This window comes from Lynx canadensis, chromosome C1, assembly GCF_007474595.2.
Source record: "Lynx canadensis isolate LIC74 chromosome C1, mLynCan4.pri.v2, whole genome shotgun sequence".
Lineage (NCBI taxonomy): Eukaryota > Metazoa > Chordata > Mammalia > Carnivora > Felidae > Lynx > Lynx canadensis.
In genome coordinates this window covers 126,746,456-126,767,355 of record NC_044310.1, presented here as the reverse complement: position 1 = coordinate 126,767,355, position 20,900 = coordinate 126,746,456, and the positions used below count along the sequence as shown (strand labels likewise).

The window sequence follows — 20,900 nt, the reverse complement described above, 5'->3', positions numbered from 1 at the left end:
TCTGTGTCTCCCTCTCTCCCTGCCCCTCCCCCATTCATGCTCACTCGCTCTCTCTCTGTCTCTCTCTCGCTCTCTCAAAAATAAATAAACATTAAAAAAATAAATAAATAAGCTTAGGCATCCTGGAGGATATAAAACAGTATCTCACTGTAGTTTTAATCTGAATTTCCTAATGACTAATAATGTTGAGCACCTTTTTATATGGCTTACTGACCATTTGTACATCTTCTCAGGAAAAATGTCTATTCAAATCCTTTTCCCATGTTTAAACTGGGTGGTTTGCTCTTTACTGTTGAGTTATTAAAGACTTCTTTTTGTATTCTAGATCAAGTCTCTTATCAGATATATGGTTTGCAAATATTTTCTCCAATTTTGAGAGCTATCTTTTCACTTTCTTGATGATGTCCCTTGAAACACAAAGTTTTACATTTTGATGAAGTCTAACTTATCTATTGCTTTTTTTTGCTGCTTGTGCTTTTTGTGTCATGTCTAAAAATCATTGCTTTCTCCAAGATCACAAGATTTTCTCATTTTTTTTCTAAGAGTTTATACCTATGACTATTTAAAAATGCTTATTTATTTATTTTTGAGAGAAGGGAGGGGCAGAGAGAGAATCCCAAGCAGGCTCTGCAGTATCAGTGCAGAGCCCGATGTGGGGCTCAATCCCACAAACCGTGAGATAATGACCTGAGCCAAAATCAAGAGTCAGACACTTCACCAAGCTACCTCGGTGACCCTATACTTGCAATTTTTACATTTGAGGTAGATGATCCATTTTGAATTAATTTTTTTTCTGAGTTAATTTTAATATTTCTCTTTGAGAGAGCAAATGAGCAAGTAGGGGAAGGGCAGAGAAGGAGGGGGAGAGAGGATCCAAAGCAGGCTCTGCACTGACAGTATAGAGCCCAATGCAGGGCTTGAACTCATGACACATGAGATTGTGACCTGAGCCGACGTTGGACACTTAACCGACTGAGCCACCCAGGTTTCCCTCTGAATTAATTTTTAATATGGTGTGAGGTAAGGGTACCAATTCATTCTTTTGGATGTGTCCAAGCACCATTTGTTAAAGAGTCTATTCTTTCCCCACTGAATGGTCCTGGTACCATTTAAAAAAATCAACAGACCATAAATGCTTTGGGGACTCAATTATAATACACAGATCCATACAACCATCCTTATGCCAATATCACATTGTCTCGGTTACTGTAGCTTTGTTTTAAAATTTAAAAATCTGCATCTTCCAACCATGTTCTTTTTCCAGATTATTTTGGCCTTCTGGGTCCCTTGCATTTCCATATGAATTTTAGGGGTCAGGTTCCTCCAAAACTCTTGGCCAAAAAAAAAAAAAAAAAAAAAAAAAAATCTACTGGAATTCTCATAGGGATTATTTTGAATCCACATATCAGTTTGGGGAGTACTGCCATTATTTTTTCCCCTTTTTCTTTTCACTCTTTAAGCTCCTTTTCTACTGCCATCTTAACAATATTAAGTCCTCTGATCTATGAATACAGAATGTTCCTCCATGTATGTAGGTCTGCTTTACTTCTTTCAAAAATGTTTTCTGGTTCTCAGTGTATAAGTCTCACACTTTCATTACATATATTCTTAAGTATTTTATTACTTTTATTTATTTGTTAAACTTTTTTTAATGTTTATTTTTGAGAGACAGAACACAAGTAGGGGAGGGGCAGAGAGACGGAGACAGAGAATCTGAAGCAGGCTCCAGGCTCTAAGCTGTCAGCACAGAGCCCGATGTGGGGCTCGAACTCGAGAATGGTGAGATCATGACCTGAGCCAAAGTCAGGAGAGTTAACCAACTGAGCTACCCAAGTACCCTTAGTATTTTTTTTGTTTGTTTGTTTTTTTAGTTTTTAATGTTTATTTCTTTACCTTTGAGAGACAGAGAGGGCGACACAGAATCCAAAGCAGGCTCCAGGCTCTGAGCTGTTAGCATAGAGCCTGATATGGAGCTCAAATCCACAAACCGTGAGACCATGACCTGAGCTAAAGCTGGATGCTTAACTGACTGAACCACCCAGGTGCCCCATGTATTTCATTACTTTTAGAAAACAGTTTTTAAAAAGTAGTTTTTCTGATTACAAAGGTAATGCTTGTTAATTTTCCAATATAGAAAATACAGAAAAGAAAATAAATATTAACCAAAATGTAGGATGTACTGGAAATCTGTATTTTTGTCTTCACAATATATTTTTGTTTTGGGAACTGCCTTATCCCTGCTACCTGTCATTCATTCTGGTATGGTTATCAGTAACATTTCCCCAACCTCCTCACCAAGGAAGTAGGCATGTCAACTTTCCCAACCAGACAGCCAATATAAGCAAACACAGGGATTGATCTGAAGGTGGCCACATCAGCCGAATAGGGTCAATCAGAATTCTCCTCAGTGAATGATATGGGCTTTTTGAGAAAAAGAGTTTTTTCTCTCTGGGATCAGGAACTCAAGATCCTGAAGGTGCCAAGAAACCCTGGGTTCTCCTGACATCGTCATAAAAGTTTTTCTAAGAATGAAGCTAAAACAGAAAAAAAAACAAGAGATAGGGCCCCTGGGTGGCTCAGTCGGTTAAGCATCCGACTTCGGCTCAGGCCATGATCTCACGGTTCGTGAGTTCGAGCCCTGCCTTGGGCTCTGTGCTGACAGCTCAGAGCCTAGCACCTGCTTCGGATTCTGTGTCTCCCTCTCTCTCTCTGCCCCACCCCTGCTTGTGCTCTTTCTCTGTCTCTCAAGAAAAAAATGAATAAACGTTAAAAAAAATTAAGGAAAAAAAATGAGATTAAAAAGAGAGAGAGAAAGTATCTTTTAAATTCCTGGATCTAGCTACGCCTAAACAAATCCATCAGTGGAAATTCCAACTGCAGAACCAATGGATTCCTTCTTTTGCTTAATTCTATTTCATCTGAGATTCTCAAAACTAAAGAGTCCTAATACATATAATAAGATAACCACTATAATCATTTCAATGTATGTGCTTTGTCTGTCTTTTGAAAACAGATTTCTTGAGCCTTCTTTTAGGTTTCTTTCCAGTTTATTTATTTTGAGGGGGAGAAAACGAGAGGGGGAGAAGCAGAGAGACAGGAAGAGAGAGAATCCCAAGCAGACTGCGTGCTGCCAGCACAGAGCCCAACTTAGGGCTCAATCTCATGAACCATGAGATCATGACCTGAGCCCAAACCAAGAGCCAGATACTTAACTGACTATGCCACTCAGGTGCCCCTAGCCCTCTTTTAAACAACTTTTTTTTTTTTTTTTTTTTACATTTTCTTTATTTTTGAGAGAGAGAGAGAGAGAGACAGAGCACAAGTTGGGGAGAGGCAGGGGGAAAGGGAGACACAGAATTCGAACCAGGCTCCAGGCCCTGAGCTGTCAGAACGGAGCTCGACGCAGGGCTCGAACCCACAAACCGCGAGATCATGACCCGAGCCAATGTCAGACGCTTAACTGACTGAGCCACCCAGGCGCCCCATCCCTGAGCCTTCTTTTAGAAGTGACTTAGTTAGTACTGTTACACTGTACATTCACACTAAGTGACAAATACCAATGGCAACTATAATACCGGTTAATATATCCTTCTGGAACTACTTACAACAGCCACAGCACACATAAGTGTTAAAAAGCTGGCCACAATTGCTATTCTCCTCAGCAGCCACATACACATAGATAATTCAGCAGGAAATAAAGTACCTTCTTTCTCTTGCAGAAGAGTCCCTCTTGACTTCCATTTCTGCCTGTTTGGCCAACAAAGCAGCAGCTTTAGCAGCTTCTACTTCTTCCTTTGTCTTTGCAAAACGAGCAGCTCTCTCTGCACGGTCCTTTAAAACAAGTGTCAGACACTATCTTTCACTGCTAGAGTGATGTATTCACACGTTTCTATTTTTTAGTATATGTGCTGCCGAAGCGAGCACACACGTTTCTATTTTTTAAATTTAAAAAGATTTTTTTAATGGTTATTTATTTTTGAGAGAGAGAGAGAGAGACAGAGCATGAGGGGTGGGAAGGGGTAGGCAGAGAGAGAGAGGGAGACAGAGAATCCAAAGCAGGTTCCAGGCTCCGAACTGTCAGCACAGAGCCTGATGTGGGGCTCAAACGCATCAACCGTGAGATAATGACCTGAGCCGAAGCCGGACACTTAACTGAGCCACCCAGGTGCCCCTCAATTTTTTTTTAAGTAGGTTCCACACCCAGCATGGAGTCCAAGGTGGGGCTTGCACTCATGACCCTGAGATCAAGACCTGAGCCGAGATCAAGAGTCGGACATTTAACTGAGCCACCCAGAGCCCTATTCACATGTTTCTAAACACAACGAACAAATACAAATATGTGTGAGATTCCTTAAAGTCAACTTGCAGACTTTTATCACTCTGGATCTGGTATTTTTTAGTTTTATTAACTGTCAGGGACCAGAGTTGTTTATTAAACAAACGTGCTTCTGTTCACTACTCTATTGCCAGAGCCTGGAAAAAGGCCAGGCACACAGTACATAATCAATAAATATTTGCTGAGTAAACAAATGAACAACAATATTAAGGTAGAATTGGCTTTCATATGTATTACAACTGCTTAATTTTAAAAGCAGTTGTGGGGCACCTGGGTGGCTCAGTCAGTTTAGCATCCGACTTTGGCTCAGGTCATGATCTCATGGTTTGTGGGTTCGAGCCCCACATTGGGCTCTGTGCTATCGAAGCCTGCTTCAGATTCTGTGTCTCCCTCTCTGCCCACCCCCCACAATTCTCACTCTGTCTCAAAAATAAATAAACGCTAAAAAAAAAAAAAAGAACAAAAAAAAAAAACAGTTATAGCAAAACCATCCTAACCTCCTACTTGATGCGTCTAAATCTTCTGAATGTCCCAAAAATGGAATGGCTGTGACTATAGGAGACTGCTAGGTAACCAGTTCTAAGTTTCTTTTCCAGGGAATTGGTTTTTTTTAAAGGCAGACTGCCACAGGCAGCACCACTACCTACTACCTACTTGGACTGCTTCTCCTACAAATGGATCTTAAGAGCCTGTCTGGAGGTTCCAGCAGGGGAGCACAGCTACCCCTGATCTAAGAACAGTCCTCCTCTATCAGGGAAGGTCCATCGTCTTCAACCAAGGGCACAGCTTCAGGAGGGATGCACATGGAATGGTGAGGAAGGGGACACCCACCTAGCCAGCCAGATCAGCCAAATCAACCCTGGCAATCTACAGGGTGACAGATGTTGCAGCCAGATCGCCCTCACATTCCTAAGGAATCTTTGAAAACTACCTTTGACAATGGATAAAATTTATAACATAACACGGAGAAAAATTACTTTGAAAAAAAATCACCTCAATTTTTAATCTCTTTTTATTCGGTTGTTATTTTAATTTCAGTATAGTTAACACAGTTATATTACTTTCCAGTGTACAATATAGTGATTCAACAACTCCAGTGCTCATCCAACAGGTGCACTCCTGAATCCCCATCACCTGTTTCATCTATCCCCCACCCACCACCCCTGTAACTGTTTGTCTCTATAATTAAGAGTCTGCTTCTTGATTTCTTTTTCCTTTGCATGTTTTGTTTCTTAAATTCCACAAGTGAAATAATATGGTGCATGTCTTTCTGACTTATTTTGCTTAGCACTGTTACTCTCCAGCTCCATCTAAGTTGTTGCCAATAGCAAGATTTCGTTAATCTTATAGGTGAATAATATTCCACTATATACATATATCACATCTTCTTTATCCAATCCCAATTTTAATCCTAACTGTATTTTAATCCAATATACAGTTTCTACTAAAAGGAAGCTGAAATTGGAACTCCTGGGAGTCACTAAAATCTATTCTTTTTGTGTGCACAGTCTGTTAGTAAATCAAAACCACTGTGCACAGAACAACAATTTCACAAATGTACTAGAGTCAAGCATTAAAAATAAACTTACTACTCACCAAGGCAATTTGCTGTTTTATACGCTCTCGAGCTGCCCTATCTTCTGCCTTTTCTCTGTTTCTTTCCTCTAACATTCTTTTTGTTAATTCTTCCTCTTGCTTTCTTTTATAATCCAACATTTCTTTTCCAGTTTTTCTCCTCTCAATTTCCTTCTTAATTTCTCTCTGCATTAAAAAGGAAGTTAAGCTTTATGAACCAAAAAGATAATTTAATAATCTGCCTTAGGTATTATTTTATATACAGGGAGAGCTGGTTGTAGGGTATAGCTAAAGGAATAAAATAACTTCATAAAATGTAAGGGTCTAGAAGAATTTGCTAACAGCATGGGTTAATGGTCAAATGTCTGTCAATTTGTAAATCTTAGCCAGCAGTTCTATTAAGGTTATAAAATGTAGTTTGTAATGTAATTTGAAAACAAACAGAATTACAGGTCTCTGGTTTGTAAAGTAAATATGTTACCATATAAGGACACTAAGGTTGCCCTTTGTTTGGCATAAAGAACTGATATTAGACCCTCAAAGAGATGATGCAGTTTAGGTGCACATGATGGGAAAACAATGGTGCACCAGAATGTAGCAATACCAGAGGAAAAATTCAGCAAAATACCTACAAATTTCTTTTCCATAAAAGGGAACTAAGACTTTGGTCTGCATCAACGTCAAACAATTTTAGTTCAAGTCCATCTATTCTTAGTGTAAAAGACTCACTGTAGAGGGAAAGAAGATTGTCCAACTTATTCCTAGCAATTTACAACAAAAGCACAAAAAAGTATACACTATTATCCTACTACAGACGCCAGGTAATTACCTTCACTGTGCTTCAACACTAAACTTTAACCAGAAAGCCATCCTAAGTCTGCCAAATCGAGCAGGAAGTCAAACATTCCCTCACCTAATAGGAGAGTAAAATGATGCTAGGTACATGAACTTTACCTGTTCCTCCTCTTTCCTTTTTTCTTCTCTCCTTTCTTCAAGTTTTTTAGTGAGTCTGTATGTAAAACGTTTTTAAAAAATACATTAATGGAGAGCCATCATATTAATATGATATACATTTGGGAAATTCATTTAACTAAAACTGGGGAAATGTAGTGACAAACAAAAAAGATCCTGAAGGCAAAGCAACAAGTCATCTCCCTGGCCTCTGGCCCCAAGAGACATCTATGAACAGTCAGTGGGAGCCAGGTATCTGATACAGATTTGAAAATACACATACATGTCTTCAAATAAGTACATAAATCAATGACTTACAAAGGCTTTTTCCCCCTCACATAGAAGTAAACAGCAATATAGCACAAAATTAAAAGTAAAAGCAAAAAACCAAAGGCTAGCATTTATAAAAACTAGTAATACCAAAATTGATTCCCAACTATAAGTTCATAAGTAAAAACTAACAATTATGAAAGCAGGCAATAGTAATGGTTGCAAAACCTGGTGAATACATTATAACCCACTGAATTATACACTTTAAATTTTGTGGTATGTAAATTACCTCAATTTTAACAAATTAATGGTACTTTCTCAGAGGGATTTTAGTTACAAAGATATAAGCATTTGTTAAAGGTCAGTTGAACAACCTGTGCCAGAAATCAAGGGAGTGCTCAAAGAATGATAGGGACATACATTAAAGGACAGAAAACCAAGCATGCAGAGGATGTCACTAGCCAAATCTAGGGCAGTGTGTGCACCAAAAAGAATCATAAGAGAAATGAACTGTAAAAAAAAAAATGGGGGAAAACAGAAAAGAAAAAGATCCATAAAACATTTTACCGCTAAGGGGAGTTATAAACTGGTTATGTATAACCACTTTGGAGAACTATTTGGCATGTATCTACAATCCTTTCCCCACTCTTGCAAATACACCCAAAAGATACATCCACTGAGACATGTAAAAGAATGTTCATATAGCAGTCCAATTCATAAAAGCCCCCAAAATGAAAACAGTTTTAAAAAATCCATCAACAGAATGGCAATGAGAATGTGCCAATTATTGCCACATGTAGCAGCTCAGAAGAGTCTGAGCAAATGAGGTGATTCCATAATGAAGTTTACAAACAGGCAAAACTCATCTATAGTGTTAGATTCAGGACAGTGTTTATTTGGGGGAGGGAAGTCGTCATCGAGAAAGGGTTATTAGGCCCCTAGTGCATGTAGTACACTATTTGGTAACTAACTAGTAAGTTTACTGAAAAAAAAAAAGGGGGATAAAAAGCAAGAGGAGGTGGATCAAAGCACTTCTCTAAAGAAGAACGCTAGCTAAGAAATATGTAAGGTAAGAAAGAAATTAGAAGGTATGAAATTAGAAAAATCACCATTTCCAACTACCAATGAAATAACTGATACAAGCAAAAATCAAAAGATGCCAAAATCACTGGTTGAAAGTTTCTGAGGAACAGCATATATTCACTGTTTCAAAGAAACACCCTATAAATACTTTTTAATTCGTGAAAAGGATATCTTTCTAACTGAGAATCCAAGAGATACCATCTTAACAGTTAAATTTAGTATCACCAAAAATGCATACATCTGGTATCAGGTGCCTCCTGATGTAATGAGAAAGACAAATCATTACCTAGGTAATGTTCCCTAACTTAAAATGATGAAACAAGGACTGGATCAAAGGACATTCTAGAAACAGCCTAGACTCTTTTAAAGAATGTCCAAGCTGTGAAAAATAAAAACAAATACAAGCAAAACAAACGAAATACTTTGAATTAGGAGCGACTAAACTAAATTCAATGAATGACCCTTGATTGGATCCTGTATCAGGGAAAAAAAGTTATAAAGGACATTATTAAAATAATGGGCAAATATGAATGTGATTGCTTATCAGATAATCTTACTGTATAAATTCACAATTTGGGTGTGACAATGGTAAACTAACATCTGAAAATGTCTTTAATTGCATATAATTTGCACAATTCTCTTCAGAGAAAAACAGATATTATTTTGTTCTAATCTAGTTGAAAAGGCATAAGAGCACTACAGTCTATCTTAATGACAAATTGACTGTTTCATCACTCCTGCATCTAGGAATCTACTGCTAAAGGATGTTTGTTGGCCTGAGGGATGGGGAAGGGCATAAGTCAGTGGGTACAGACCCTCAGGCCCCCTCCTAGGCTGGAGCCCCTACTGAGAGCTTGTAAAACCACAGTCAATATTTTTATTCTTAACAGATAGAGATACATACTCAAGTATTTAGGGTAAAATGAAATGGTGCCTGCAACTTTCCAATGAATCAGCAAAAAAGTCATTATACTTTTAACTTTTTGAGGCTTGAAATCTTTACCAAAAAAGAAAAAAAAAAAGGTTGGAAGTGATGGTACTACATATTATCTTTCCCAAAGAATTATGTCAATTTTTAAACATAATGACATTTAAAAAAATAATCAAAATTTAACTAAAAGGCTTATTTTTTCACATGAGTCACTAAAAGATTCAAATTTCAGAGGCATCTGGCTAGATCAGTCAGTAGACTATGTGACTGTTGATCTCAGCATCATGAGTTCAAGCCCCACCTTGGGCACAGATACTAGTTTAAAAGAAAGATGCAAATTTCACATCTTTTTAGCTTTGAAAACACTATATATATTTTAATATTAAGAAGAAAAATTGGTACCTGCCAATTCCAAATCATCAACCTGTTGTTTTTTTAAAGTTTATTTGTGTATTTTGAGAGAGAGCGAGTAAGGGAGGGGCAGACAGAGAGGGAGAGAGAGAATTCCAAGCAGGCTCCACACTGTCAGCACAGAGCCCGAGGTGGGGCTCAAACTCACAAACCATGAGTTCATGACCTGAGCTGAAACCAAGAGTCAGACGCTTAACCAACTGAGCCACCGAGGTGCACCCAACCTTTTTTTTTTTTTTTTTAAGGTTTATTTATTTTTGAGAGAGAGGGCACAAGTTGGGGAGGAGCAGAGTCAGGGAGACAAAGGATCCAAAGCAGGCTCTGTGCTGACAGCAGTGAGCCTGATGCAAGGCTCAAACTCAAACTGTGAGATTATGACTTGAGCCGAAGTTGGATGCTCAACCAACTGAGCCATCCAGGTGCCCCTCAATCTGTGTTGTTTTTTAAAAATTTTTTTAATGTTTATTTTTGAAGGCGAGAGACGTAGAGTGTGAGCGGGAGAGGGGCAGAGAGAGAGGGAGAAACAATCCGAAGCAGACTCCAGGTTCCTAGCTGTCAGCACAGAGCCCAACCCAGGGCTCGAACTCACAAGCCATGAGATCATGACCTGAGCCAAAACGCTTAACCGACTGAGCCACCCAGGCACCTCTCGATCTGTTTTTTAAAAAATCAAGTTTACTTCCTTAAGATGGTTTAGATGGATTTTTTTCTCAATATGTATGCAATAGGATGAGAGTTTCTGAGTTGACATCAATTTGGTTTAATCACCTTGCCCCCTAACAAATTACTTTTCCCTGAAGTCAGATAAGAAAAAAACCCAAGATCTAGTGGGAACTACTTAGCTTTCCAGAAACTTCGTCTCAGAAAACAGATATAGCTTAAGAGGAAAATAAGAATCCTACATTTACTAATCTATCCTGCCAAATTTTAAGGCTGAGTTTTTAATTTGTAGGACTTAGATTTTAAAATATCAAAGTTAGGGGCACCTGGGTGGCTCAGTCAGCTAAGTGTCTGACTTCGGCTCAGGTCATGATCTCACAGTTTTTAAGTTTGAGCCCTGCATCGGGCTCTGTGCTGACAGCTCAGAGCCTGGAGCTGCTTCGGATTCTGTCTCTCCCTCTCTCTGCCCCTCTCCTCCTCCCAAAAATAAACAAACATTAAAAAAAAATTTTTTTTAATATCAAAGTTAGAGGAAGAATACATATATTTTGCTTTATAGAGTTTGGTATTACAAAATTCTATAAAAATCAGGTTACACCACAGGTATTTGATGTGTACAATTTTTCTGGGCTATGAAAAGGCACCACAGATCAGTTCTATAAGACAGGGAAACTAGCAGCACATTAGGGTTTTAGAGTTCAATAACCTGCAGAGCATGGGTGAGTCAAAGGCATAAGAGCACTACAGTCTATGACAAGGCATGGTAAAGATGAAGGCAATTTGAAGGATATAAATGATGAGCTAAGAGGTCATTTGGGATAGGAGTATTATATGCTATTGTTTTTAGTTGTTGATTAACAAATTAGATTCCATAAAACAAACAAAATTCCTAACTGGATATAACTCAGATGAATAGAATATAGGACCCCAGGGCATGAATCAGTCAGTATTAGGGCCTAGGCTTTATTGGTTAACTGACCTGATAAATTAATCTCAGCAATAATTTGAAGTGTATATATGATTTTAATTATATGACCTAGATTTTTCAAAAGGTGTTTAAACCAAGAACGGTCACTTCCCAATGAAAACTGTTTCAATGGAAAGTATGCCAACATTTCATCCAATTTCAACATTTAGTATCCTTTTAAAAAATATTTTTTTTTAAATGTTTTTTCATTTTTGAGAGACACAGCATGAGCTGGGGAGGGACAGAGAGATAGGGGGAGACACAATCTGAAGGAGGCTCCAGGCTCTGAGTCGTCAGCAGAGAAGCCCAATGCAGGCTCAAACTCACAGACTGTGAGACCATGCATGACCTGAGATGAAGTCAGATGCTTAACCGACTTGAGCCACCCAGGCACCCCTAGTATCCTTTTTTAAAAGGCCCTAGCCCACATACATTTCATATAACGGTCCTAAAAGCATACGGTTTAAAAACACATAAATGTATGTATCTCCAAGAGTGAAATTGTTTTTTTTTGTTTTTTTGTTTTTTTTTCAGTTTAAGGATCTCGACTTGTAAACCCATTCTGTCCTGATATTTTAATTATAACAGTAAAAATGCTCAATGAAGACAGTTTGGCAACCTCAGAAGAAAAAAAAAATCCCTAATTCCCCTTTCAAAGATATTAATACAAACATTTTGTTGTGTGTCTTAAACTAACTTTACTGGCTCATTATACTATATATAACACACATACACTAGTGTAAATACATATGGTAAATATTTTTTAATTAAAGATGGTGTATTATATCCTCTTTGCAGAACCATGCAGGCAGACATGGGCAGACACTCTCTTACATAAGAATGGAAGCTATTAAGAAACAACAGAAACTCCCCTTATCTACTGCAATTAAATAGCACCTAAGCCTACCCTACAATTAAGGGCTATCTGCTGTGTTTCTTCTCATTCCCCTCAAATCTCCAAATTCTTTTCTCATCTTTTACTGTCACATCACCCCAACGTGATGCAAGGACAGATGCAAAGAGGTAGATTTGGTGTTAGCAAAACAGAAAGAAACAGAGAGGATGAGCCACTGGGAACTTTGGTTCCCTGCAGCTGTTCTTTGAGCCTTCTACCACTTCTCACCACTATGACCAGATCTACCCTTTTTAGCTCAAGATCTTGGCCTGCTGGGACTCCTAGAAAGAACCATCAGAATCTAGGTTTTGCTGAAATGAAGCTGATTCTTAGTCATGAGCAAACCCAAATACCCAGTATTTGTAATCATCTTGAAACTTGTTTTCCCGTAGAATCTATGTGAACAAGAAACTGTCAAGTCTAAGGCATTTTCTTAACTTCCATATAACACTAAATGGTGTTAGGTCAGGATTAAAAAATATTCTTGCTTTATCCATTTACCATTAATTCATGTAACTTAAGAACCATAGTATACAGGACTCTAATTTGGTAATTTCTGTATTATTAAAAATACAAAACTACAAGCCATAAGAAGTTATAAATCTGTATCTGATTAGACCAAGTAATAACACATGACGTTTAATAGACATGCACTTATGCAGAACCCAGACTCAGTATACAGTCATAAAAGCAAGTGAAGTTCTTCCCATCTGGAACTTACTATCCTATGGTAGAGAGAGATCAAAGCAGAAGTGACAGACAGAAACATACATGTACCAAAAACCAGCAAAAAACATTCTTGGGCTGATCAGACCTAAAGCTGACTGATGACTTAAGAGATACTCAACTTTACTTCTAGAATGTAGTCTTTATGGATACAATTAAGTTGGTCAGGTAATAAAAAATTTCAACCCAGGATTCTGAAACTTCATTTGTGAAATTTTAGCTTTTATTCAAATTAACGAAATAACTGAAAACCACTGTCTTTTCAAAATACTATTTGCAAAAATAAAAGCAAACCTTTCCACTCTGACAGTCAGGTCCTCTGGAGGTCTCTGATTTGAACATCCACCAGGCTCCTGAGATGGACTGGCATGGCCTGAACTCTCTCCTCCTTAGTTATTTAATAAAAAGAAATAAGAAAATATTGCATTTAATGCCGATTTTTAAGAAACATAAACATTTGGGTTAAATTTGTTAATAATCTTCTTAAACATTACAAATTTTCCCTAAGAGTTGGAGAAGATAAGAAATGAGTGATTACTAGGGCACCTGGCTTGCTCAGTCAGTAGAGCATGCAACTCTTGATCTCAGGGTCATGAGTTTGAGCCCCATGTTGGGTGCAAGGTTTACTTTTAAAAAAAAAAAAAAAAAAAAAAAAAAAAAAAGAGGGGCCTGGATGGCTCACTTGGTTAAGCATCAGACTCTTGGTTTTGGCTCAGGTCATGATCTCACGGTTCATTTGTTCAAGCCCCATGTCAAGCTTTGCGCTGACAGCTTGGAGCCTGCTTGGAATTCTCTCTCTCTAATTCTGACATTTGGGTCCACATATAATAGAATATAAGTGGGAAACAAGGCAGTTGAGGGCCACCAAGGTCAGGAAGAAGGAAATAATAAGTATGAGAACAAAAATAAATGAAATAGAAACTGAAAATACCAACAGAACAGATAAATGAAATCAGGAGCTGGTTCTTTGAAAAAACAAAAACAAAAACAAAAACCAATACAACTGATTAACTTCTAGCCAGACTTAACAAAAAAAGAGCAAGAACTCTGGGGTGCCTGACTGCCTCAGTCAGTTAAGCATCCGACTCCTGATTTTGGCTCAGGTTATGATCTTACGTAAGGGTTCATGGAACGGAGCCCCAAATCGGGCTCTACACTGACAGCTTGGAGCCTGCTTTGGATTCTCTCTCTCCCTCTGTCACTGTCCCTCCCCTGCTCATGCTCTCTCACTCTTTCTCAAAATAAATAAATAAACATAAAAGAAAAGAAAAGAAAAGAAAAGAAAAGAAAAGAAAAGAAAAGAAAAGAGAGAGAGAGAGAGAGAGAGAGAGAGGCGGGGGGCAGGCACCTGGGTGGCTCAAAAGACTGAGTGTCTGACTTTGGCTCAGGTCATGATCTCACAGTTCATGGGTTTGAGCCCCACATTGGGTTCTGTGCCGACACAGATTTGGATTCTGTGATTCCCTCTCTCTCTGCCCCTCCACCACTTGCACTCTTTGTCTCTCAAATATGAATAAACATTAAAAAAATTAAAAAAAAAAGAGAAAGGACTCAAAATCACAAAGTGAGAAAAGAGAACAACCAACATCATATAAATACAAACAATTATAAGAGAATATTATAAAAAATTATATGCCAACTAATTGGACAACCTAGAAGAAGTGGATAAATTTCCAGAAACATATAAACCACTAAAACAGAAACAGGAAGAAACAGAAAATTTGATCAGACTGATGACCAGCAAAGAAATTGAATCAGTAATCAAAACTTTCCCAAGAAACAAAAGTCCAGAACCAGATGACTTAACAGGCAAATTCTACCAAACGTTTAAAGAGTTCATACCTATTCTCAAACTATTCTAAAAACTAGAAAAGGAAGGAAAACTTCCAAATTCATTCTATGAGGCTAGCATTACCTGATACCAAAACGAAATAAAGACAACACACAAAAAAAGAGAACTATAGGCAACTATCTCTGATGAACACAGATGCAAATATCCTCAACAAAATACTAGCAAACTGAATTCAACAACACACTAAAAAACAAAAAACAAAAAACGTATCATTCACCAGTGGACACCTGGCTGGCTCAGTCAGTAGAGCATGTGACTCTTGATCTTGGAGTAATGAGTTCAAGCCCCACATGGGGATAAAGTTTACGTTAAAAAAAAAAAAAAATCATTCACCATCATCACGGTCACATTATTCATGGGTTGTAAGGGTGGTTCAATATTGCAAATCAATCAACATGATACACCACATCAGTAAGTACAAGAACGATATGATCATTTCAATAGACACAGAAAGAGCATGTGACAAAGTATATCCATTCGTAATAAAAACCCTCAACAAAGTAGGTCTAAAAGAAACATACTTCAACATAATAAAGGCCATGTTATTCATGGGTTGTAAGGGTGGTTCAATATTGCAAATCAATCAATGTGATACACCACATCAGTAAGTACAAGAACAATATGATCATTTCAATAGACACAGAAAGAGCATGTGACAAAGTATATCCATTCATAATAAAAACCCTCAACAAAGTAGGTCTAAAAGGAACATACTTCAACATAATAAAGGCCATACAGAAAAAAACCCACAGCTAACATCATCCTTAATGGGGAAAAAGCTTTTCCCCTAAGGTCAGGAACAAGAGGATGTCACTCTCACCACTTTTTTGTATTCCAAATCCTACCCACAGCAATCAGACAACAAAAAGAAATCAAAGGCATCCAAATCAGTAAGGAAGAAGTAAAACTTTCACTATTTGCAGATGATATGACACTAAATAGATAAAACCCAAAGCACTCCACCAAAAAACTGCTAGAACTGATAAATTAATTCAGTAAATTCTGAGGAAATAAGATCATTGTACAGAAATGTGCTGCATTTCTGTGCACCAATAATGAAGCAGCAGGAAGAGAAATTAAGAACACAATCCCTTTTAAAACTACACAAAAACTAACAAGACATCTAGGAATAAAGCTACCCATAATATACGTATGTATACGTATATAGGTAAAAGATGAGTACTCTGAAAACTGTAAAACACTGATGAAAGAAATAGAAAAAGACACAAAGAAATGGGAAGGCATTCCAGGCTCATGGAGTGGGAAGAACAAAAATTGTTAAAATGTCTACACTACCCAAAGCAACTGACGTATTTAATGCAGTCCCTATCAAAATACCAACAGCATTTTTCACAGAATCCTGTGAAACAATCTTAAAATTTGTATGCAAACACAAGAGACCTCAAATAGCCAAAACAATCTTGAAAAAGAAAAGCAAAGCTGGAGGCATCACAATTCTGGATTTCAATATTACAAAGCTGTAATAATCAAAACAGTATGGTACTGGCACAAAAACAGACATACAGACCAATGAAACAGAATAGAAAACCCAGAAATAAACCCACAACTTTATGGTCAATTAATCTTCAACAAAGTAGGAAGAATATCCAATGGGAAAAAGACAGTGTCTTCAACAAAACTCAGAAAACTGAACAGTAAACATGCGAAAGAATGAAACCGGACCACTTTATTATACCATACAAAAAAATAAACTCAAAACAGATTAAAGACTCAAATATGAGACCTGAAACCATAAAAATCCTGGAAGGGAGCACAGGAAGTAGTTTCTCTGACATCAGCTGTAACATCTTTCTAGATGTGTGTCCTGAGGCAAGGGAAACAAAAGCAAAAATAAACTGCTGGGACTACATCTAAATAAAAAGCTTCTGCAGAGCCAAATAAACAATCAACAAAACTAAACAATCTCCAGAATGGGATAAGAGATTTGCAAATAACATATCTGATATATCTGATAAAGGACTAGTAACCAAAATATATAAAGCACTCATAAAACTCAACACCCCAAAAATGAATAATCCACTTAAAAAGTGGGCAAAACATATAAACAAACATTTCTCCAAAGAAGTTATCAGGACGGCCAACAGATACATGAAAAGATGCTCATCATCACGCATCATCAGGAAAATGCAAATCAAAACTACAATGAAGTGTCAGTCAGAATGGCCAAAATCAAAAAGAAACAAGTGTTGGCAAGGATGCAGAGAAAGGGAAACCCTTGTGCACTGTTGGTGGGAATGCAAACTGCTGCAGCCACTGTGGTAAACAGTTGGAAGTTACTCAAAAAGTTAAAATAGGGGCGCCTGGTGGCTCAGTTGGGTTTCCGACTCTTGGTTTCAGCTCAGGTCATGATCTCATGGTTCACGAGTTCGAGTCCTCTGCACAATCGGTACAGAGCTTGTTTGGCATTCTTTCTCTCTCTCTCTCTCAAAATAAATAAATAACCTTAAAAAAAAAAGTTAAAAACAGAACTATCCTATGATCCAGCAATTGTGCTACTGGGTATTTACTCAAAGAATACAAAAATACTAAATCAAAAAGATACACGCACCAAGAAAGACACTCTTAAGAGAACAAACATGGTTACCAGAGGGGAGGTGGGTTGGGGGGATGGATAAAATAGATCATAAGGATTAAGAAATGCATTTGTGAAAAGCACCAGGTGATTAAAATAAAAATTTAGAAAAATAGGGGCACCTAGATGGCTCAGCTGGTTGAGCATCCAACTCCTGATTTCAGTTCTAGTCATGATCTTGCGGTGGTGGGATTAAACTGGGTGTGGAGCCTGCTTGGGATTCGCTCTCCTTCTTCCTTTGGCCCTCCCCCACTCACACTTTCTCTCCAAAAATAAATAAATTAAAAAAATACAGCAAAATCCAGACTGTAGGAAACTACAGAAAAAAATGAGAGTGGGAATCTATGAAATGAAACAAACAAAAAAAAGGACTCAACAATCAGTAGCAATATACTGGACTCCAAACAAACTGAAAAACTTAGTATAATGTAAATATTGCCTAGATAATTAATGGTAAAAAAGGATTACTGTTAAACTGTGTAGGTTTCATAAGAGATAATGATATTGTAGTTGTTTTTTTTTTAAGTTCTCATCTTTCAGATACTCCTATTTTAAAAATGAAATGATATAGTGCCTAAGATTTGTTCTAAACAATAAGTGAAAAGGAAAAGAGGAGTAGGGGACACAGATGAAACAATTTTGGCCATGAGTTGGTAATAGGTGAAGACAGGCAGTGGGTTCATGGAATTTATTATACACTATTTTCTCGAGGCTTTTGTAGTAAGTCTGAAACTTTCCATAATGAAGTTAAAAAAAAAGCTACAAAGAACTGAGATTAGAGGTGCTACTCATACCTCAGGTAAGACAGAGTTTACAGTCTGAGAAGTTAAGTGCCTGCTGAAACAAAAGCATCAATATTCTTTACAGGAATATAAGAATCCTGAGTGTCTACAACAATGTACAAGATACAATCCAAAATTTCTAGACACACAATCTAACAGGAAAATGTGACTCATTCTCAGGGGAAAAGACAATCAACAAAGGCCTGTCTGTTATCTCAACCCAGAGATGAACTAGATACTGGCATTATCAGACAAGGACTTGAAAGCAGCCATTGTAACTCAATGAGGTAAAGGAAAATGAAATGAATTAAAAGATAAGTTGAATAAAATGTTGGAAAGGGTACTGAGGGATTGAGTCTAATTTCTGTAACTTTGAATCACACTGTTTCAAAATAAAAAGTTAAAGGAAGAGGAGGAGATGTAAGGAAGAGTAAGAAACTCCAGAACCATTTTACCTGCAAAATGATACAGCCACTTTGGAAGACGGCTTGGTGGCTTCTTACAAAACTAAACATAACTCTTACCACACAACCCAGCAACCACAACCTTGCTGTAAATAGCCAAAAAAAGTTAAAAAAAAAATTATGCTCACACAGAAACCTACACAGAGATGCTTACAGAAGCTTTATTCATAATTGCTAAAACTTGCGAAACCAAAATGTCCTTCAGTAGGTGAATGGATTAATAAACTGTGGTATATCTAGACAATGGAATATTATTCAGCTCTAAAAAGAAATGAGCTATCAAGTGATGAAAAGACATGAAGGAAGATTAAATGTATATTACTAAGTAAAGGAAGCCAATCTGAAAAGACTACTATATGACATTCTGGAAAAAGCAAAACCATGGAGACAGTAAAAATATCACTGAGGATGAAAAGGTGGAACACAGAGGACATTTAGTGCAGGAAAAATACTTTGTGCTATACTTATGGATACACATCATTATACACTTGCCCAAACTCATGGAATGTACACCACCAAGAGAAAACTGTATTGTAAACTATGGACTTTGCCTGATTATGATGTGTCAAATGTGGGTTCATTAGTTCTAACAAATGTACCACTTTGGTGGGGGATGTAGACAGTGGGGCAGGAGGTATACACAAAATCTGTACCTTCCTCTTAATTTTCCTGTAAACCTAAAACTGCTCTAAAAAAAATCTACTAAAAAATGGTTAACTTAAAGAAAAGAGTATAAATATATTACCTAATTTTATATAAAATAAAAATTTACTAGGGCACCTGCCTGGCTCACTTATGACTCTTGATAGCAGGGTTCTATGGTTAAGCCCCACAATGGGTGTAGAGATTACTTAAACATAAATATAGAATAGAATAAAAATTCACTAGATGTGCTCAAGAGCAGAAAGAGATGATAAAGAAGCCAGTGAACTTAAGAGATCAACAAAATTATCCGATCTAAATAGAGGAATAAAAAAGAAAAAAAAAAGAAAAAATAAACCTGTGGGATAGTATCAAGAAGTCTAACATACATGTAAATATTTCTAGCAAGTTAAGAGAAAAAGAGAAAAATATCTGAATAAATAATGGCTCCAAATTCCCCAAATTTAGTGAAAGTTATACATTTAGAGATCTAAGCTTAGCAAAACCCAAGCAGAATAAATACAAAGAAAAACACATCTAGGCATTTTATAGTCAAATGGATGAAAATCAAAGAGAAAAGCCTGAAAGGCAGAGAGAAAAGCAATACATTCCATATATGGGGAAACAATGCTGACAGAAACTTCTCATCAGAAAACTATGGAGACCAGAAGATCTTTAAAGTGCTGAAAAAAAAAAAAAAACAAAACTGTAAACTCCAAATTTTGTATCTAGCAAAAATATCCTTCCAGAATGAAGATAAAGCAGACACTTTCATTTTTCAGAGAGGAAGAGAAGTATTTTGCCAAAAGACCTGTAAAACAGGAAATGCTAAGGGAAAATTTTCAGGCTGAAAGAAAATGATACCAGAGGAAAACATATTCAAAAAGGAATGAAGAATTTGGCAATGATAAATATCCAGGTAAATGTAAAGGTAAGTATCCTACTGTAGAGCTAACCAGGCTACATTCACAATAGTGTCCCCTAGTTCTGTAGGCATCCAGAATTTGCGTGATCTATAGATGTAAAACCTCAAAATGTGGCTACTGATAGAGAACCTGGTAGCTCTTCTTCAAATATTCAAAACCTGTTAAACTTCATAAGTCGCACTAAAGTTAATGAGAAATTACAGGGCATCAAATTTCATCTCAATATGAAGAAGAATTTTTCTAAAAACCAGGGCTTTGACAATAAGCTTCCTTGCAAGGAAATGAGCTTCCTGTCATTAAATATCAAATAGAGGCTATGTGGGATGCTAGAGGAGGATCATCTCTTAGCATACTAATCTGTTAACTTCTTGATTTATCTAACGCTATGCTGTCTAATACAAGCTATATTACATCAAACAACTCTGAACACAATCCCCATTATATAGTATAAAATTTCTCTTTTGCCTCTATCAACCCCACTGTAGTCACATCTCTTATTTCCACAAGCTCTATTTTACAATGATCTTTTAATTCTAATTCTAAAATGCAAATACTATTCTTTAAATGTATACATATCTTATAGGTTATAAAAACAATTCCAAATACATCAGTTCATTTGAACCTTTCAAAATACTCTAGCTGGAAAGTTATGTGTAAAACTGCTAAGAACACAGGGACAGAAAAAAGTAAAAAAAAAAAAAAATGCCACTATATGACCAATACCTATATTTAAGACAATCTTTAAATTTTAAGTTAAATGAATGTGACAGGGAAGAAACACAGTATTTTTATTTTTAAGGATATTAATTCCAGGCCTTTAAAATGAAGTGAAGGGA

General features: G+C 37.0%; 1 protein-coding gene across 1 annotated transcript in view; it reads right to left on the bottom strand.

The window, feature by feature from the left end:
* UBXN4 (UBX domain protein 4) overlaps positions 1-20,900 on the bottom strand; it is a 43,293-nt gene that overhangs the window by 8,117 nt on the left and 14,276 nt on the right. The window contains exons 6-9 of the mRNA XM_030327928.1: positions 13,100-13,193; positions 6,866-6,920; positions 5,933-6,097; positions 3,704-3,831 (exon numbers count right to left, since the gene is read on the bottom strand). Of these exons, the coding sequence (XP_030183788.1) occupies positions 3,704-3,831; positions 5,933-6,097; positions 6,866-6,920; positions 13,100-13,193 (442 nt within the window). The remainder of the gene's footprint in view (positions 1-3,703; positions 3,832-5,932; positions 6,098-6,865; positions 6,921-13,099; positions 13,194-20,900) is intronic.